At 42.7% G+C, this 21,419-nt stretch overlaps 1 protein-coding gene across 1 annotated transcript in view; it reads right to left on the bottom strand.

Moving 5' to 3' along the window:
- Nucleotides 1-7,164: 7,164 nt before the first annotated feature.
- qsox1 (quiescin Q6 sulfhydryl oxidase 1) overlaps nt 7,165-21,419 on the bottom strand; it is a 47,246-nt gene continuing 32,991 nt past the window's right edge. The window contains exons 10-13 of the mRNA XM_015971318.3: nt 18,484-18,622; nt 17,223-17,399; nt 8,614-8,775; nt 7,165-8,351 (exon numbers count right to left, since the gene is read on the bottom strand). Of these exons, the coding sequence (XP_015826804.3) occupies nt 7,495-8,351; nt 8,614-8,775; nt 17,223-17,399; nt 18,484-18,622 (1,335 nt within the window). The 3' untranslated portion in view covers nt 7,165-7,494. The remainder of the gene's footprint in view (nt 8,352-8,613; nt 8,776-17,222; nt 17,400-18,483; nt 18,623-21,419) is intronic.

Below are 21,419 nucleotides of genomic sequence, written 5' to 3'. Positions count from 1 at the left end.
GATCTAATATTTCAGAGGACGAGCTCATTGACAACAGTGACTCAGATCCATCTCACAGATCCATCTTCCTGCAGAAACATAGCCACGCACAGCAGCTTTTAGTGGAGCGTGACGCACGTGTGCAGAAGTGTGTCCATCAGATGCAAAACTGCGCAACTGTGTGCAAAAAGCCTCAAGATAAGATCTTTGAATTTATGGTTAAAACTACAGGAGCGTTTGTTTTTGTTACATCGCGCAACTTTGAACGAAATTAAGCACGATCACAAAAGTAAACACTTCATTTGCTGAATTAAGTGTTTAAAATGCACATCTCAAAAGTCAATAAGTGATTTCTGGCTTTTTCTGCCCATATTTGCAGACCTATACCTGTTTGGAGGCAGGGTGCTGGGTGTCGCCTCTCCTCTCTCTCCTCCTCCTCTTCCTCTGTGAGGCTTGCATCAGCAGGATGTGCCCGAACATCACCGACAAAACAACCGCAGCAGCTCCACACATTCCTTGGGCTTCCTCTGGCACAAAACACGTATCAGGTGCGCAGTGGAAGGCATCGCACATGTCCCAAAGCATTTGGTCCAAAAGCAGGAGAGGATGAGGAGCAGAGAGAGGGAGGAGAGGGGAAACCTTAGGGGAGAGCACCGAGGAGAAAATTAAATTGCACTTGGGGGGCAAATTGTATTAGGGAATAGTTATTGTCTCCTGACAGCTCCTGTCCATTTGGGTAATTAGTAGGAGAGATTGTAGAACAAACGGAATCCTTTCCCGTCAGAAATGATATTTTCAATTGCCTGATTGAACCTGACCCTGTTGTGTTGAGATGAGGCGGTAACAGGCTCGTTTCACTCCAACTACTCAGGACGCGGAGCAGAGGCTGGCAGATTAAAGATTAGATTTGGATTAGAAAAGACATTTACAAAAGTGTTTATTATCATTATGATGAATTTTCATATAATCTCTTTGGTGTCCACACCAAGAAAAAACTATTCTTTCTTTAATTATTTGGGGCAGTATGATTATAGTGGTGATCATAATTTGACTTCAACATCTTCCTTCTTTTCTTTTCTTTTTTTAAAATTTTTTTAAACTCAGATTTTTCTATTAACTAAGATGAGGGTAGAATAGTGCACAAGAAGATGACCTGTAGTCAAAGGGTCATAATAATAATAATAATAATAATAATAATAATAATAATAATAATAATAATAATAATAATAATAATGATAATAATAAAGAGCGACTATAGGAAGAAAACAATAGGCTATATATATATATTTTTTTTGTGAGGTATAGTTTGCTCCTTGCCTTGTCAGGTTGCTGCTCCAGACAGGGTCTAGACTCTGGACCATCATGGTCTTCATCATAATCACAATTTGAAATTTCAATAAAAGTAACATTTAAATGAAGTTATTATGGTAACTTGCTTTGGTGTGTGTGTGTGTGTGTGTGTGTGTGTGTGTGTGTGTGTGTGTGTGTGTTTGTGTGTTTTATGCTGATTTGCTAACAATGTGTGCATCTCTCTTTACAGCAGCAGGTGTCTTTGGGGCTGCCTTGCACCTTTCAGTGGAGGCTTATAGCTGTGCTTTGTCATAAAGTAGTCCCAAGTCTAAAATCGTGCCTGTGCTTCCTTTATGTTACTAATTATTTTCACTTGCAGCCAGTCTGATTATTTAGGTCACCAAGCGTAATAAGAATCACTACTGAGTGATTTTAAGGACTTTTTACTCACAATGCTAGTTGGATCCATTAATTTACTGTGTTTTATGCTAAGCTAAATCTAAAGGAGTAGCCATGTCAGGAGAAGGACTGTGCTGGTTAAAATTGTTTTTCCTGTTTATCTAACTCTGGGAAATATGTCCCCAAAAAAAAAATTACATTTTGGGTGAAATACATCTTTAAATGATACCATATAAACAGCTAACCTGTTGTGTGCCACCAGAGCAGTTTTTGTTCATATGTCTGAGATAAAGATTAAAATCAGTTGTTTTTTCCTTCTGACCTAATGCACAAACCGCAGATTTAACACACACACACACACACACACACACACACACACACACACACGTAGTAACACTGTGGTGTATCATCACAGGAATCCCAGGGCTGAGTGAATTAAAGCAACACAAGTGGCAAGTGTTGGTTCTTTTCCAGATTCATTACTCTAACATTTCCTGTAAGCCGCTGGTCTGAAGGGGACGGGGTTTCCGTAAAACCTGGAGCCCCGTTTCCCAAAAGTATCAGGATTGTGAAGGTGATGGGAGGTTTCCTCCTGTAGCTGCACCATCTCAGTCTTTTGGAGCTCTGAGAGATGAGGAACTTTAAGGAGAGGTCACGTTTGTGTTTTGTTTCAAGGTCAAACACGGGGCTTTACTAGCATCTCCTAACTCACGTCGCTGAGAGAATATAAAAACTTGATGTTTCAGGGTAACATTTTGAGTTTTTAACATAAAAATTGTATTTGTCAGGGACCCTAATTTACATCTGAAACTCACCAGAGCAAATGTAATCTTCTGAGATCCAAGCTGTTGTTTGATCTGCATTTTTAATTCTACCAGGGTTGGTAGGACACCAGAAACATGAAACACAAACATTGTTTTTAAACAGCAAATCCGAACATCTGAAAGTATTAAACACATAAACTTTAACATATTGATACCAACAGGTAAATCACAACAATAATTCCAAAACCTCATTAACCCTTTGATGAGGAATTATGAAATCTTCAACCATGATTTTTTAAACAATTTTTTTCATTCGTCTTTAGGTGTGAATGAAACAAATTTCAACAAATATTTTTTGTAACATTTAATAATTTACAAATAATTTGTTACATGTCCACCTCAGTGGACAGCGTGTATTCTGAACAAGAAATATGTTGGCTTGACTTAATGAAGACCAAATAAAAATTTTGAGTACCTGTCCACTGTAGTGACCATCATACATCAAAGGGATAAAATGCAAAAATATATGTTTTCTCTTTCCACCAGTGCACGCTTTAAACTGGAACAAACTAATAGGGGCAAAATGTCACTTTTAGCACATAATATTGAATCATAGAGGGTTACGAGGATTATTCTGAGCCGAATGTGTTCATCTAGAGTCCGTTGGACTTGTCAACTTGTCATCCAATGCTGGACATTGTCACTTAAATGCAAATGTGAAAATAATACTTCCTTCTTAGTTCATTTTTTTGTTGCAGGTAACAAATCTAAGGACATCCAAGATGGAACAAAGTTTGCACAAACCCACACATGAGGATAAATAAGACAGATTCATGGTCCAGAAATGGTCTCATCTGGATGGTCTGACGGGCAGCACAGTAACAGGACCATCATCTGCGGTCCTCCTAGCTACCAGCAGCATCTAAACCTCATCCCGAGATGTTGGAGAGATCAGCAGATGATCTCCTTCATGAAAAAGGGGAGGAGCAGGAGCAGGAGCACATGATGGATCTGACCCTATAGTGACTCCTGCATTTAAAAGGGTGCACACTTAAAACACAAAAGGGGATCTGGCTTAGTTTGGAGGTGATGTATACATATCAATACCATATATTAAAATCTTCATAATTTATTCACCCTCATCCTTCCTGTCTTCGCTTTCTGTCCACAGGAGGAAGGTTTATAGTATTATTAAAGTCAGAAAGAGAGATGACAGAAAAATGCATCAAGCTCCTCCTGCATTTTAATATCAATACGGGTGGGGTAATAAACTCCCAGGCAGAGAGCACACAGGAAAGGAGTGACTATAAAACTCTGCATTGTCTAATTTATGGAAGCTGTGGAGGGCGGGGGTGGGGGTAGCAGAAAGGTGAGGCTTTTACTCTTCAGAGGATTTATCAGACAGAGAACGCAAAAACTTTCTAACAACACAGATAAGAGCAAAAGTTTGTGAGAAATTTCCACACAAAGTTAAACTCTAAATAAGAAGTGTGATCACCTGCATGGGGGGAGTTACGTCAGACATCAGGTCAAAACCTCACTTACAGGGGACATGTTGTACAAAACTCACCTTTTGCATTCTTATATGCTGCCATGTGGGTCGTCTGTACTGCCTCCATCAACATGCCAAACGGGAGAAAAAACTCTCATCGGTTTCCTGTCCATGCTTGGTTTTAGAAATGATGAGACAAAGATGTTTCAAAAGTCCCAGACTGTGATGTTGCAATCTGAGAAATTAGCATATCTCCCCCCCCACACACACACACATCTAGACTCCACTAACCAAAAAATTTTTTTTTACAAAGATACAGAGCGATACGCCGGAGGGACCGTGTTTCTTCTCAGCTGATTTGGGAATGTTTTAGGAATTTTCTGGAGAAGCTGGCCTAAGTGGTAAGTTTCAGCTTCTCAGCTTGCTGCTGCCCCCACAACCCGACTCCATGGAAGAAGACAGATGGAGATGCGATGCCATGCATTGTAATGCAACATGGAGCTCCCAGCAGCAAAATTGTTAGAAATGTGCGAGCGACGTTGAGTCTGGCTGTTTTGTCTGGTTTTGACTGAGAGTTTCAGTCAGCTCAGGTTGGTACACTACTGACAACCTCAGGTAATTCAGAGCAGAACTAGCCAGCAACTTCTGATTAATAGACCTGTACCTATTCTCCATGTCAAGTCAGCAGATGAGGGAGATTTACAAACTTTGACATGATAACTTTTGTGTTTCCATCATGAGTAAGCATGAACTAGCTAGGCGCAGGAGCTGCATGACCTGAAACCAATGTAGTGCTGTGATTTCACTGCTTATAAAAGAGCGTTTAAACACGTGTGTGGGTGCATGTGGACACAAGTGAGTTCTGGTTTTAAGCCATTTAGATGCGACACAGAGCTTTAACTATTAAGCTGTTTGTAGAGAAAGCAGGAAACTGACTCGTAATTTTCCATTTTTACGGTGATAAACGCTATCAGGAGATGAGTGGGCGTGGCCAGCTCAAGCTTGTTTTCTTAAAGTGACAGAGCCCTGAAACAGCTCCTTCTGGAAGGTACTGAAGGTGTCAAGAGTAGATCTGGCAAAGTGGCTTTATGTGAGAGGAATTTCATGCCATAACTTCAAGAACATTTTTGTCTAAATCATAGAGGCTAACATAATCTAATGTTTTATGTCCCATTTAAAGCCCATTATCTTGTTCACCGTTGAAAGGGTGAGAGTTCGTTTGAATGAAGTGTTAGCTACATTTCTTCATGAATTACCGACCTCATTTGAATGAAAATCCTAGAAATAATCCCAAGATCATCGGCTGATTAACCTAAGGAGTCAACATGATTCAACATGGCCAACTAAGCTAAGCAAAAACAGGTTTCTTTTTAAACAATTAGACCAAAACCCATACTCAATCATTTCCTAGCTTAGGATGGTCTTGGTTTGAAACTGTGGTTTCTCTGAGGCTTGTTATGCCTCTGAGCCATTATGGCCTGCAGCTCAGCGAGGTCTTAGGACAGGAACAAGAGACACACATAGCCTCCTCCAATCCTGTAACAAACATAGGTAACCATAGATTTAAAGACTGCATGACATTTTTTACAAGAAAAATGAGACAGAAATGTTCTCTTGATGCAGTTTTGCTTTTCTCAATCTATTCACACAATCTCAATGTGCCATTGAGCAACAAATTTGAGTTTGATTGATGCAAACAGCTTTAATGCTTCTCAATGATAAAAGGCTGTTCTTCAGTCAGTGTGTGAAATCAACTTTTAAATCTACGTTGCTATTAAAATCTGCTACTAGAGAACATGGTTTCCATGAAGAGATGAACTGGAATTCAGGATGAGATCAGTGTGTGTGTGTGTCATGTTGGGGACTGGAGGTAAAGGCCAAGAGTCAAGGGAATTCAAGGGAATGATTCAAAGAGCACAAAGCTGAAGATCAAGCATGCCTCGTCTTCCAGATGGGCTTGTTGTAATCTCAACATCAAACCCTTCTCTTCTACACATCCATCCTTTCATTTACACACTCACACACACACAGCCCACCTCCAAGTACATATGCGGATGGAAGAAGCCCCCTGAAAGCCGATTGCGTTTTAATAAAGTTTATTATGTGCAGGGAGCTAATCCTCAAGGGTAATCTCTCCTCTCTAGTCCTAAAGGAAAGCTGGATTACTCACTTGCTATAATCCCAATGAAATTGTTAGGATTTAGCTTGTGCTCCACAGCAGATGGCAACAGGCTTTTTCCTTCAACCGTGGATGGTCCAACCCCCCGTTCCTCCATACAACACCCCAGTCCTCCTTACCTCGTGTGTCACGTGAGCCAGGAGGAGGTTAGGACCCAAGATGCAGAAAACCCCAGAACGACAAAGACAGGTAGAAAAAACGTAAAATCCTTTATTTAGGAATAAATGTCCAAATAAATCCAATGAGGGCAGGAAGCCAAAAAACCAATGTCCAAAAATCATGGAGACGAAAGCTCACTCAAAGAGCTCAAACCTAGAGACCTAGTGGAAGCCAAATACCTAGAGACCTAGAGGGGGGAACGAGACAACGCCGACACAACAACGATGAAGCGACAACACACTGAGACCAGACAGGGTTATATACACAAGGGCTGGGTGATTAGGGAATTGTGTACAGGTGAGACTAATAAACAAAGAGGAGGAGCTTAATGGAGCAGGGGAGGAAACCAGACCTAAAAATGGGGAAGTGAGCAAAATGAACTAAAGGGAGAATGTAAGGGAAACCTAGAGAGAACCTGGAGGTGGCTGGGGAACCACAGGGACACAGAAACCCAAGGGGAACACCTAAGGGAAAAAACCTGGAGTGGGCTGGGGAACACAAGGAGGCACATGAGGGGGGACGCAGACAAGGAGACACATAAGGGGAACCTAGAGAGGGATGGAGAACACAAGGAGGCACATGAGGGGGGACGCAGACAAGGAGACACATAAGGGGAACCTAGAGAGGGATGGAGAACACAAGGAGACACATGAGGGAGACGCAGAACATGACATTGTGTCCCTGTCGCCTCGATGAAAACAAAAACAACCAACCTAAGCCTCGAATGTTCAGCTAAACTAATCTGATGTGTGTAAAATAAATAAATAAAAGAGGTAGAAAAGCTCCCCAAAATCTGTTTACTCTCTAGAGTTAGAGGCATGTTTTTTCTTTAAGTACTTGTGAGAATATTGTTACAAAGTCTTAGAAGTCCAGGCAGAAAGTTAAATGAAAGCACAAATGGATCCAGATCAGAGGGGTTTTATTCTTCATCAGTGGAGAATTCAGTTCAGACACACGGGTAGCTTATCTTTAACTGAAGCACAAAACCCAAACAGGAACAAACAGAATTTTACATCTACTAGATGTGCAGATTTTTGCAGTTAAACTGCTGCCTGAAACACTCGTGGAATTCAACATTCTAAAAATGCTTCAGATAAAAAGGAAAAATTAAAACTATCTGAACTTTTTCCCTTCTGCTCCTCTTCAGCGCTCTGATTGCAATCAGGGAGGATAGTATTTTGGCACATCCCTTTAAAGTGACCCAAAATATCTCTGAAATAATAAAATTTAGTTCAGGTAAAATTCACTGTTTTTGGTTTAGCTCGCCGTCGTCTGAGGCGGTTTTTAAAGAAGACGTACATGGCTAGAAGGCACATGGAGGACAGGAAGTAAAGAAAGATGCACAGGCTGATGTCCAGATTTGAGAAACCGATACTTAACGCAGACATCCAGCGCCCCTTGTGACTCAGCTTCACCTCCCCTCCAAAGTACTGGCCTGAAAGTTCTCGCTTCTGCAGCCGCTGCCCCCGCTGACTCGGCTCCAGGTCTGTATCCACAGGCTGCAGGCCTATCATGCCGAGGGCCGTGTCCAGCTCCATGCCGAGTCCAAACACCGGCTTGTGGTCCAGCTCCACCTTCGTCTGCAGGGTGCGCTGTTTGACCCGACTCAACGCAGCCAGCTGCAGAGCTTTGTCTTTGAAGTTCTGGTTGACAAAAGAGTCAAGGTCCACAATGTCGTCGGCCTTCTCGCGAAACTTCATTCCTATGATGCTTGGAAACCTGTGGTCGTACCTCCTCTCCCGAAATTTCATCCCCGGGACTTTTGAAGGTCGGTAAGCCTGCCGCCGGCTGCGGCCCACTTTCCAAGGAGTCGGGTCAGTTTTACCCTCCTCCTCAATGGCTGGTGCAGCTGGTGCTCCCTCTCCACCTTCTTCTTCGTCTTCTACTTCTTCTTCTCCATAAGCCTCTGTCTCATCCTGTGGGCCCTCTTCCTCCTCCTCCTCTTCTTGTGTGGGTGTTGGTGGAGAAGGTGTTACGGCGTTCGGAGCCTCCCTGGCTTTTCGCTCTAAATGTTTCTGATAAGCTAAATTTTGAAGCCGATGTTTTTCATTTTGCTTTTCCAAAATCTTGTTTTCATCTTCAAGGTAATCTGAGAGGGAAAATGCACATTTCTACAGTTATTACAGTCAAAGTGATCAGCTTTCAGTCAAGATGTAGTTATGTCTGTTTTTACTGGGGCTGCTGCCTGTTGGGTGTGGAAGAATAGTGAACAGAGATCGCTTTTTAATTCAAGAAATTTATGGAAACCAGGTCTTTACCTACAAGTAGTGCATGTCATATACGATCATTTTCCTGAGAACACTCCAAGATGGGACACTGGGTGAAAATTAAAGCATGAGATTAAACATTACCTGTAAGGATGTTGCTGGAGGAGTAGTGGGACAGCAGGAAAGAGAGAACCTCATCCTTGCTCCACTTGTGCTCTCTCTTTTCATTCACGGTGTGGCAGGCTGGACACGTTTCTGGTGACGGCCACTGGATCTTTGGGAAGAACGGGTCTTCACTCAAGTCACCTGAAAAAGGAAATCATAGATGGACGGCTTTATGTTGTGCAGAAGTCAAACACACGGCAATCAAAGTGGAAAAGTTAAATAGTGACCGCAGTGGGGCCGATAAGTGACCGGACAGGATAAATAAACTTTGCAACCTCATTGGTTCACTTAAAGTCAAAGGAGTGTTTTCTTAACATTTACCGAACACACGAAGCCCTGAAATACAACCACTGGGCGACGTGGCAGAGGGGTTATGTGCCTGCCCCGCAACCGTCTTCTGTTGCAGTCGCCCTACCTGCTGATGGTGGTCGGAGGGTTTGGTGGCGCCTGTGCTCAGCAGCCTTGCCTCTGTCAGCGTGCTCCAGGGCAGCTGGGGCTACAATGTAGCTCATCAACACCAGTGTGTGAATGACTGTTAGAGTTGTAAAGCACCTTGAGGGGTCGTAGAACCCTAGAAGGAGCTATATCTACTGCAAGCAATTAAATTTGTTATTTTTGCTAATTAATGTCCTAAGAAAAGGAGTGAATATGACAATATTTAAATACTGCTAAGCTGCAACAGGTAAAGTGGGTTAAGTGAGGTCCAGTGATCAAAGCCTATTGGTTGTGCAGCGCACCAGGCTAAAGACCAAAGGTGACAGATCATTTGCTGCTGTGGCCCCCAGACTCTGGAACTCTCTCCCCCTGAGCCTGAGATCAGTGGACTCAGTAGTCTCCTTCAAAAAGCAGCTGAAGACTCACCTGTTCAAGCTGGCTTTTGTATGACCTTCTTCACCACTCTCTCTTTATTCTGCTCTCCCCACCTATTCCACCTTCCTCAGGATCCACTGATTTCCCTCTTTCCTATTCACTCTCTCTCTGTCTTAACATTTTTTTATCACAATTTGTCTATTTTTGCTCATTTTAAATATATTTTTAAACATTTTCTAAATGTTTTTTTATATTTTTACATTTTTTGTTTTTGTGAAGTGCCTCGTGATTTTTATCTTGAGAGGCACTATAGAAAATATATTTTCCTCTTCTTCTTATCTTCTTCTTCTTCTTCAGTGTCTTGCCCAAGGACACAATGACAGTGACAGACTGAGCGGGGCTCGAACCTGCAACCTTCCGATTACGGGGCGAGCACTTATCTCCTGTGCCACCGTCATCCACATTTTACACCTAAAAATGTTTTCTGACCCTTAAAAAAGAAGTTTTCACCAATTAACTCATCACTCGATAGGAAGGCTGTGCTTTTTACTTTAAAACACCACAATAACTCCTGCAAATTAAATAAAAAGGTCAGAAACTCAGTTAATGCTTCCAGTCAGCTGCTTCCTCCATTGTCTTTTTATTATTATTTTTATTCCCCTTGTTGACTGGAGGATGTAAGTGCTTTGACGACTGGATGCAATCTGCGCTGAACCCATTTGATCTGATCACGGTGCTCGTAAAAACTAAGTGCCTATATGCATATGTGTATGTAAGTGTCTAAGTGTGTATATGTAAATCATCTGTCTGCTTTTGTGTGCATGTAATCTATGGATTGATATTTTGTGTGTGAGTGTGTGTTCATATGACAGGGTCTAACAATGATCGATGGGCTTTCGGGGGTGTCCCAGTGGGAGGGACGCTGAGATAATAGATGTGTCCAAAGTGGACAGCTTCTCCACACAGAGTCTGTCTTTTTTTTACCTCCAGACAGCAGACCTTTGTGATCCGAACCACCTGTCTGGTCCCTCTGCAGCTCTCTGAAAGCAAACCCTAATCTCCAAATTGACCATGAGAGCAACAGAAACTCAGGTGGGGAGCTGTCCTTCTAATGAATTAGAAACTTTCTGCTTTAATATGTTTTCTTTTATGTACCAACACCCCTCATCACTCACCATGTTCACACACACACACACACACACACACACACACACACACACACACACACACACACACACACACACACACACACACACACACACACACACACACACACACACACACACACACAAGTGTGCATAAACACACTCACATAAAACACAAGATCAGACACACAATGCTCACATGCAAAACACACATGAATCTGGTAATAAATTGCCTGTTGTCACCAACAGGCCAGTGTGTGTGTGTGTGTGTGTGTGTGTGTGTGTGTGTGTGTGTGTAGGTGTGTGTGTGTGTGTGTGTGTGTGTGTGTGTGTGTGTAAGGAGAAAAAGCGAAGCAGCAGCAGGTCTGTCACTTTACAACACTGTCAATTTGCATCGTCCTCCCCTCTTCTGCTCCCCACTGCTCAAGATTAATCTCACTCATATGCATGTGTGTACGTACTCTGCATACGGTGCTTTACATAAAGGATACATCAATTTTATTGTATCCTGGATGGATGGATGGGTGTGTGTGTGTGTGTGTGTGTGTGTGTGTGTGTGTGTGTGTGTGTGTGTGTGTGTGTGTGTGTGTGTGTGTGTGTGTGTGTGTGTGTGTGTGTGTGTTGGAAGGCTTTTTAGCAAGTATACACACACCTCACATCTCCTCCCTTTATTCTAATAAGGACAACATGTTTGGGGCCAGGGTGACTTTAGAGACATGAGCCATATGGAGATTGCCACTAAGACCTGTCACTGAGATCCCATCACCTCCAAACAAACACTTTCATAAACGTAAATTGTCAAAAGAGCTTCCTCAGCATTACATTGGTGAGCCGGGATCAATTACAACACACAATGTTTCATCAGCTCACATCCTGAGTTTTTCATATACTTTAACAAAGAGAAAAGTAACCCGAGTGGATAATTGCTTTTTTAGGTGGAGGACATAACATGTCATTACTGTGTATGTGATATTTTCCAGAATGTGGAAAAGAAACCCCATTAAACCAAAATATCATGTTTATGATTTCTGTAACATCTGGCAGCTGCCTCTGAAAACAATACCGATGATGGTTCCTGTTTGGAGTAGCCATGTTGTCTGGAAGCTGAAACTCAGCTCGATGCACATTATATTACAGTTCTACAGTTTTAACTTCGCTCCAGCAAACAGTTCTCTAATCAGCGTCTCTAGATTTAGTGTCATCATACAGCGGGTTACATTTAATAAATATAGTGTGGTTGAGAATAAAACAATTAATATGTATGTGATGTTGCATTACAATAAAAAAAACCTGCAGAATGAACGCCCATTTATTTTTTCTAACCAAAGATTGTGACACATAAAAGTACCTAATTCATTCTTTTTTTTATGTGTGAATTTTTTATGTGGTGCATTTTTTTCTTTTAGCAAACACAACAGCACATAAATGTTCTAAACATCAAAATGTGTAATAACTGGGCATGGAATTTAAAAGTGAAACTAAATAAACGCCCTTTAGTGGTTGGCTGCATTACACTCTGGTTCCCACTCCATCCATGTAAACCTTTATTCCTGAATGAAAGCACCATGACTGTGTACATGAGAGCAGGTGAGACGCATCCATCAATTCTGAATGGGTCACATTTGGAATCTGCTCTAGATGGCTTTTTCACCTCTCATCTGGATTATGCAAATTCACTTCTCATCGGCACGCTGCGGCGACGTTCCGGACTAACACAAATGGACGCAGTCATATCACTCCGGTTCTGTCCCATCTCCATTGACTTCCCGTAACTTTTAGGATGAGGTTTGAGGTACCGCTCTTTGTGTAGCTTTGAACGGCCTCGCACCTTCCTATATATCCGACCTGCTCACTCCCCATGTACCGGTACACACGCCGAGGTTGGCCGATCTCTTGCTACTCTGCCCACCTACCACAAACTATAAAGCGGGGGGGGGGGGGGGGCGTTTGCTGCTCTGTAATTAACTTCTACTCTCAAACAGACAGTAATCATCCATCATTATTTTAAAATCACAACTAAAGACCTATGACTTGGCATTTGGCCTGTGATGTTTTTGTGTTTTATTGTTGTTATTATTATTGACAGTTTTTATCTTTTTTTTTTTACTTTTCTTTTGTTGCTATTAAAGAAATGTGTCTTGCAGCACTTATGCACACTCTCATGTTGTTTTTTATATGTGCTACAAAAATAAATTTGGTGAGGTATGCAGACACGGCAGCAGCCATCAACAAGACTTAATATGGCTTCACTTTTAAACGAAATCATTGTTATAAGATAATGAATACAACACGATATTAACGATGGAACGAGAACATAAATATGTAATATGTTCACTGGACTGTTTTTACAGATTTAACATAATTATTTAATTCATAACAAAATGACAAAAATCTTAGGGAGCCCTTGTTTGTACAGATTGTTAATTATCCAAAGCACTTACATTAAATACATTATTTTTCTCATTTTGAAGTTTTTTTTGTTAAAAATTTAGAACTTATTATTTTACCCATTTTAAATAGCTTTCTGTATGACCTCAGTTTGGTGATTGTGGCCTGTTAAGCTAACAGCTAGTTCAATTTCCAAAATGTAATAATCCAACATTATTTTTCAAAATATTAATTCATTGCACAGTTGTTTACATGGAAATTTGGGGTTATTTACAAGCATAAAATTCCCAAACAGCAGCAAAATGAAGCTCCTTTGATGCATATGCAGCAGGGATTTGTTAATATATGTCTCCCAAAATAACATTTATCATTTTCACCAAGCAGCCAACTTCCAAGAGGCTAAACATCTCTTTAACAGATAAAAGCAGCACATGAAGCCGGTGCTGCGAAGGCAGCTGGGCTCGCTGCAGCAGAGCTGGGCTGTCTGCAGAAATGTGACTCAGTCTCAGCTGTTGACAAGCAGCAACAGGACCGAGGTGCCAGCAGTCTTAATTCAGCCAGCGAGCAAGGAGGCCGAGGGCCCTGGGGCCTCTTTGTTGCCATCTAAATTAATTGTCCGACTGCTTCTCAAATAGCTGATCTTTCATGCATGGCTGCCTGTGAAAGGAGGGGCAGGGATGCCTGCTAAAGGGCTCCGCTTCAGGCAAACGGCAGAGGAGGGGCTGAATGGATGGAGCGTGTGCTTTCCTCAGGGAAGACGCAACAAACACACCCCACTTGGACTCCCTCCCTCTGCCACACGCCACAGCTGATCCATGCTAAAAAGGCAGCGAGGATGTGTCTTTTTGGATGGTGGTGGTGGGGGGAAATGAGGGGAAGCGTGTGTGGCTTGCGTCAGGGTGTTTGCCACCTGCTGTCCCACAATGCCTTGGGAATTGTGTAGCCAAAGAGATCCGGGTCCTGAGGGAGCTCTTCCATGAAGATGCTGTGCTATTGCTTGTCAAACGAATGGAATGAGTCCCAGGGGAGGGTGAGAGGAAAGATGGAAAAGATGGCTACAGGAAAAGAGGGAAGACGGATGGATAAAGGGGGGAAGCAGGATAAGTGTCTGGGGAGCAGACACGTACAGAGACGGGCATCCTTCTGGGCCCTGCTGCTCAGGACACAAGCTGTCCATGAGATAAGAGAGGGGGCGGTCAACAAAACATAAACAAAAGCCAGTGATTTAACAAAGTGGGCTGTTAATGATGGAGCTGCGCTTAGTAAAATCATATCACCACAGAGGAGGGTCCGTCAGGAGGCGTTTGTTCAATACGCAAAAAGCATGAAAATGTTCACATAAATATGTTATAAATACAAATAAGTCCGTGTTCCGTTTTAAAACTCACTCTTTCTGAACATGAGCAACATAAAATCTCAAATTCCTGCACAGATTTTGAGGACAAAAGCTGGAGAAACAAAAAAAGTAGAAAGGGTACGACTTCAGAAGGGATCACGTGAAGGACGGAAGAAGTTAGGGGGAAATGGGTGAGACAGATAATAGATGGAGTACTAAGACGGGGGCGACAGCTGGTGTCTGATCCGAGGATCCATCCTTCCTCCCCTCACTCTCCGTTTAGTCGAATTAGGACTGAAAGATCAAGAGAGGAAGCCAAGATGAACCCAAAACTGATCAAGGTAATACTTGTGATCCCATTGATGTGTGTGTGTGTGTGGGTGGGTGGGTGTTGGGGGGGAGTGGCGAGGAAAGACAGAAGTCTGGAAAGGGAAAAGCAGGAAAGTAAAGGACACACAGGTGCGTGGTGAGGCCTGGGTATCCTTTTTGGGCTGAGGTTAATTACTAACCCCATCATTTTTTATGGTACAAAAAAGTAGAAATCGACTTTGAATAATTTCCAAAAATCCGAGATAATGTTTCAGTTACTTGTCTAAATATGAACAACCAAAAATCTAACATTACAGACAAACATATATTATAATCCCTAAATTACCCTGAGGCCAGAACATTTAGTTAAACTAAAGTAAATTACTTTCATTTTTGTTGATGAATCTCAGGATTTATTGTGATTGTAAAACTTCATAATGGTCAATCAATCAATCAAAGCTTTATTTATAAAGCGCCTTCAGCGACCGTTGGGAAGCCCAAGGCGCTGAACATGGTACATGAGAAATGTGAAACATGATGAATAAATCAAAAATAAAAGCAATTCAAATAGTGCAACAAAGGTAAAACGTTAAAGTAGAAGACAAATGGGTAAAACAAGGAATAAAGAGACCAATGAAAACAGGGAAATAAAATCAACATAAAAGAGGGCCAAATTCAAACACGTTCAGGGAATGCCAAGTGGAGGAGGTGGGTTTTTAGGCGACTCAAAGACTGGCAGAGATGGGGACAGCCTAACTGAGGGTGGCAACTGGTTCCAGAGTGACAGTGCTAGGACTGAGAAAGCCCGGTCCCCTAGAACGAGGGACAGCGAGCAGGCCTTGGTCAGAGGAGCGCAGAGCGCGTGATGGGGAATGTCTGTTCAGGAGTGTGGCTAGATAGGGGGGAACACCACCCTGGAAGAAATTGTAAACAAAGACGAGGAGTCTGAAGTGTGAATGATAACAGACCGGAAGCCCGGCAGGGAGGCCAGAACCGGACTGATGTGGTCCCGTTTCCTGGTCCCAGTCAGGAACCTGGCTGCGCTGTTCTGCACAACCTGTAGGCGACGCAGTGATGACTGACACAACCCTGCATAGAGAGAGTTGCAGTAATCAAGCCTAGAAATTACAAAGGCATGCAGTACCCGCTCCAGGTGGGCTCTGGACAGCATAGGCTTGATTTTTGCAAGGCGTCTCAGGTGAAAGAAATTGGACCGGATCACAGAGTTGATGTGAGCATCAAATTCAAGTCCAGCGTCAATTTTCACCCCCAGACTGGTGACAACTGGTTTTGAGTAGGGAGAAAGAGAGCCAAGATCAACATAATGACCCACAGCCCTGATATTGGGGTGAAAAACAATGGGCTCTGTTTTTCCCTCATTCAGATACAGATAGTTGGCCATTAGCCAAGACTTCACCTCGTTAAGATAGGACACAAAGGACTCGACCTTTCTCCTGACACAATGGTGAGAAAATCTGGCAATCGTCAGCATAGAGATGGAACGCTAGGCCATGTTTACGAAATATTGACCCCAGAGGAAGCAGATAAATTGCAAACAAAAGAGGACCAAGGATCGATCCCTGCGGGACCCCCCAGCAGAGCCCCTCCCAAGAAGAAAAACATAACCCAGTTTAACACAGAATGTCCTGTTGTGGAGATACGATCTAAACCAATCCAGAGCCGACTCTTTGATCCCAACCCATCGTTCCAAGTGATCAAGTAGAATCGCGTGGTCAACTGTGTCAAAGGCTCCGTCAGATCGAACAACAGAAGCACCACAGATGTACCCTGATCTAGTGATAGATAGATGTCATTTAGGACCCTCAGTAGAGCTGACTCTGTGCTATGGCCAGACCTGAACCCTGATTGGAAAACCTCAAACAGATCAGAGTCAGCTAAATGCGAGACCAGCTGCTGATAAACGACTTTCTCAAGCAGTTTTGATGTAAAGGGCAGGGTAGAGATAGGCCTGTAATTTTCAATCACAGAGACATCAGCACCAGGTTTCTTCAGGGTCGGCCGTGCAACAGCTGCTTTCAAAGCAGCTGGGACCACACCTGTGCTGAGGCTCCCATTGGTAATCTGACCAAGAGATGGGCCAAGACACGGAAAGGCAGCCTTCCAGAGACGAGGCGGCAGAACCTCAAGTGGAGAGCCAGATGGCTTCTGCCTTGCAACAAGCTTACTCAGCTCAGAATAAGAAACGGTATAATGGTGAACATTAAGTGTTTAATCCTAGAGAATAAATGCAGGACTGGATTTTGCAAGAACATCTTCTGACCTGATGTTTTTGTGACAAGTGGTTCAGATTTGAAGGATCCCATTTAAATCCCTTCACCACCAATAAACAAGTAAACAACAAGAAGAAAATAAACAATAATTAGCAGGTTCATGGTCTCTAAAAATAGTTTGGATTTAAATGAAGACTCAGCACGTTTTCATCAGCTCATCTATTACTGGTTCCACTTGTTTATTTTTGAACACATTTTCTTCTGCGTTCAGTAAAACAAAGTTATCCAACAGAACACAGCAGAACAAACTCACACAGCTCTGTTTATAAACCTGTTTTGGAGCTAAAGTCAGACCTAACTCGCTCTTACCTGAGATTCTGTTGTTGACCTGGTTGTGTCTGAACCACAGCCACAGTACCGCTGAAGGCAGCGTGCCCACCTGCTCCAGACCTTCCTGTGCCATGTTCTCAAAGTGCTCGGCACAAGCTCTGCATCCAAAGAAGTGGTGGATGTAGCTTCTCATCGCACTTAGAACCTCCACGGGGTCTGCAGGACGGTCAAGAAGTCAGCAAAAACATTTCCTTCCCAAGAAATTATTTTGTTGCCTTTTTTCTGTTGCATCAAGTTGGCCATGACTCCCTTTGACACCTCTAATGTTATCAATACTGGACATGAGTTTCAACAGCCACACGTTTTCCCACGAGTACGTGGGCCTGCAGTCACGGGACATCGGGTTAACGAGGAGAATAATCTCTGAGAATGGGATAACCCAATCTGTAGATTAAATGTGGTTAACGCTCTGTGTGAATGGCGGCCAGGCTGTTGTCTCAGGACATCAACAGTCCACAAACATATTTCCCCCCAGCCATTTGCTTTTGTTCTCAGATTAGCCGCTTCTTTAAATAAACCAAACAGCAGGTGGGAGTGTGAACGGCAGAACGTGTACTGTGTGTGTTTTCAAGAGCTGTTTATTACGTTGGTTTTGCTTATTAAAAACATTTTAAAATCCAACGTGTTTTGTCGACAATGTTTTGTTAAATTCACAGGCCTATCATGTGCCACGAGTGTGTGTGTGTGTGTGTGTATGCATGCGCGCACGGTCGTTAAGCTGGTGGTCTTTGGGGGTCCAGATGGACACCCCTTTTGGTCAGTCCATCTGCAGCTCACGTGATGGTCCGTAAACCTTGGGATTAAACTCTGAGTGCACCTGTGTGTGTGTGTGTGTGTGTGTGTGTGTGTGTGTGTGTGTGTGTGTGTGTGTGTGTGGGTGTGTGTGTGTGTGTGTGTGTGTGTGTGTGTGTGTGTGTGTGTGTGTGTGTGTGCGCGCGCGCGTCCGTTAAGGGCCAGATTAAGGTCCCTGCCAGGAGCGAAGACTCTGGTCATCTGCCTGTTTTATTAACCACTCACATTCCACTAATCTAACATAATCCCTTTTCACACAGTCCCAATTAGGCTCAATTTCAGTTCTGATAAAAATGTCACAAAAATATGAAAAAAAAGAAAAACTTGTGTGTGTGTGTGTGTGTGTGTGTGTGTGTGTGTGTGTGTGTGTGTGTGTGTGTGTGTGTGTGTGTGTGTGTGTGTGTGTGTGTGTGTGTGTGTGTGTGTGTGTGTGTGTGTGTGTGTGTACCTGAGCCTCCGGTGCTGTTGGCCTGAACAGAGAGAACATGGAAGAGTGTCCACACCCCACACGGATAACGTCTAAAGTGGGGCTGTGAACCCTGGCAGCCCACCCACCTTACTCCTTCAGGCAACGCAGTGTGTGGAACCTGAGAGAAAACAAGTCATTAAGAACACACAAACAGAAAGTAAACAACAAAATGTTATTCTATTATTCTTCTCATTACCACAACCAGTTCACTTATGTCGGGTATTTTTCTTATTTTGTAAAACGCTTTGAGCTGCACTCGATGTATGAAAAGCGCTTCACAAATTAAATTTTGATTTGACTCATTCCAGCGTGGCGTCTCGTCTCTAGAAACACTCAATTCTGGCACCAAAATAAAATAAAAAAATATTTCCTAATGGTGTGGAACACTGAAAAATCATTTTAAAAATCTCATTTCTGATTATAATCTGTCACACATAAGTCTCCTAAACCTATCTCCTGCATTAGCTTCTGATAGAAAATAGACAATGAAACTCTACTCAAGTCTACTCCTACAGACTTGTGTTATTTGTGGAGATAAAACATCCAGTCAGTGGTAGAGTCCATTCAGTTTATTTATATAGCGCCAAATCAGGACAAGAGTCGTCTCAAGGCACTTCACATAATAAACATTCCAATACAGGTCAGTTCATTAAGCCAATCAGTAAAAAGTTTTCTATACAAGGAACCCAGCAGATTGCATCGACTCACTGACCGGTGTCAGAGTCTTTACAGCAATCCTCATACTAAGCAAGCTTGCAGCAACAGTGGAGAGGAAAACTCCCTTTCAACGGGAAGATAAAACATCACCATTGCAAGTCGGTGGTAGAGATGTATTGCCGTTATCCAATCCGAGGCGAGATGTCCAAATATCAGGAAATAACTCTAAAACCTGCCATCTGAAGCTCAGCAGTGATGTGGCTCACTTAAAGCTCCTGGAAATGGTGCACCAGTGTTTTTTGTCCCCAGTGTCCGACTTACAAGGCATTCATTCTTACTAGAGACCATTGCAAATGTATTGATTAAATGAGTGTTGCACACCTTTAAATCCTCTGAGAAAAAAAGGCTCCAGACTTTAATACTTCACGTAAAAGAATAAACTAAATATTATATTTCCACAGAATCTAAAAAGAGAAGCTAAAAACAGACAAACAGTTAGACATCGTTGAGAAAAATCTAACGTTTCTCTCATCTTTGTTCAGATTAAGAGACAAATTGCAAAATTGCCAAGGTTTAACAAAATTACAAAGATCCTCCAACAATGAAAGTGTCTTGCCCAGCAGCTCCCAACCTGTTCAGCTTAATGAAAGCTGTTCTTGGATCAATGAGAAGTCAGACTCAGGTTAATTGCTCAGCCCAGCGCTAATGAACAGAAGCGATCCAGTTCTCTAACCACCAGCCACAGTTGGATCCAACAACATATTTCCTCTGACATAAAGTCGTTCAACTCTCTGCGCTGCCTCACCATCACCGCGGTGACTGACAGGGTTACTCACTTGTCAATAGTAAAGATTTTGCGAGTGCGGATGCTTGTCGGTGTGTGTGTGTGTGTGTGTGTGTGTGTGGAGAGCCCATTTCCTTGGAGGTGGAGTCCATTCTTACCTTCCTATTGATTCATTGATCCATTGATTTGCCTGCTAAAAGCTAATGATGTAAAGTAAGTGACTCTTTTCATTTGTGAGGAGGCGGTCGACTGGAGGCATGCAGGCTTCATTCCAAAGACAACAGTAGCTATGTTTCCATGGGCACAAGTAATCAGAATGAATGTCCTATCAGATCAAAAATTCCTCATGTAAACACGTTAACCGGAATATTGTGATCTGATACAGCCTGATCGGAGTGAAATTTCCTTCCCATTGAGAGAGGTGGTTTTGTCTGATCACCATTCCGTTTGCCGTCCATGTACACACCCATTCGGATTGTTGGGAGTAAAATAATGCCCACTGCGCATGTGTGAAGCTTCTGCGTGACGTCTTTCTGCCTTTGCACACGCTCAGGACAAGTCGAAACATGACTGGAGGTAAACAGAAGTGGGCCATAATGGGGGGAAAAACGTAAGTCAACGGATAAAGCTAGAGAACAAGACAATAAAATGTGAGGGAAAAGACGTGCGGACAAGATGGCGTTTTTTACAATTTTTTGGGAAAGATAACTCTGTGCATGCTTAACCTGTTTAATCTGATTGAATGCTTGGTGCATGTATACTCGCAGCAGATCAGGTCATTTCAGTTAGTGCCCATGTAACCAGAGATTTGGGATTGCTGATCAACCTAGATTTGAATCAGATAGGGGAAATGCGACACATGTAAAGGGTTGTTTCCCACGCTTGCACACAGACGGGAGCAAAGCACCGCATGGGAGCCAACCATAAGGATGATGGTTTATAGAAATATTTTTTTTATAAGAAAATGTTTCGAGAACATATTTTGAATAAGGTATGTGATCATTTTATCTGATGAAGGTGACCCTGATGCTCAGAATGGACAGACTAGACTCCCAGACACGTCTTCAGCCCAGCCCAGTCCCCCTTATCTCTGTGCTGATACTTCTCTACCTGCCACCTGATTACTTCCTCCCATTATTTTGGATGCTTTAGTCCAGTAGTTCGCAAACTATTTTCCCCAAGAGCGTCCCTTCCTACACAAACAGAAGATCTGCACAAGAAATCAACATAAGAATTTGTGGATACATCCCAGAATATTGTACTTTCAGAAGAAGCCACCATAAACTGCCACAGCTCTATTCAGAGAAGAGCCGTCATGATGTTTCCAGACGGATTTGGGTTTTCTTTTACTATTGTGACATGATGAAATAATATGACTGTTTAATCAGGTGTTTTCAGACAGGCGAGCTTATCTCACATGTCTTTTCTGTTCTTTAACAAAAGTGCATCGCGTAAAACACAGAAACGTTGGGGA

Source organism: Nothobranchius furzeri, chromosome 8 (genome assembly GCF_043380555.1).
Source record: "Nothobranchius furzeri strain GRZ-AD chromosome 8, NfurGRZ-RIMD1, whole genome shotgun sequence".
NCBI lineage: Eukaryota > Metazoa > Chordata > Actinopteri > Cyprinodontiformes > Nothobranchiidae > Nothobranchius > Nothobranchius furzeri.
The sequence above is the reverse complement of the archived record's forward strand: the minus strand, read 5'-3'. Positions and strand labels throughout refer to the sequence as shown.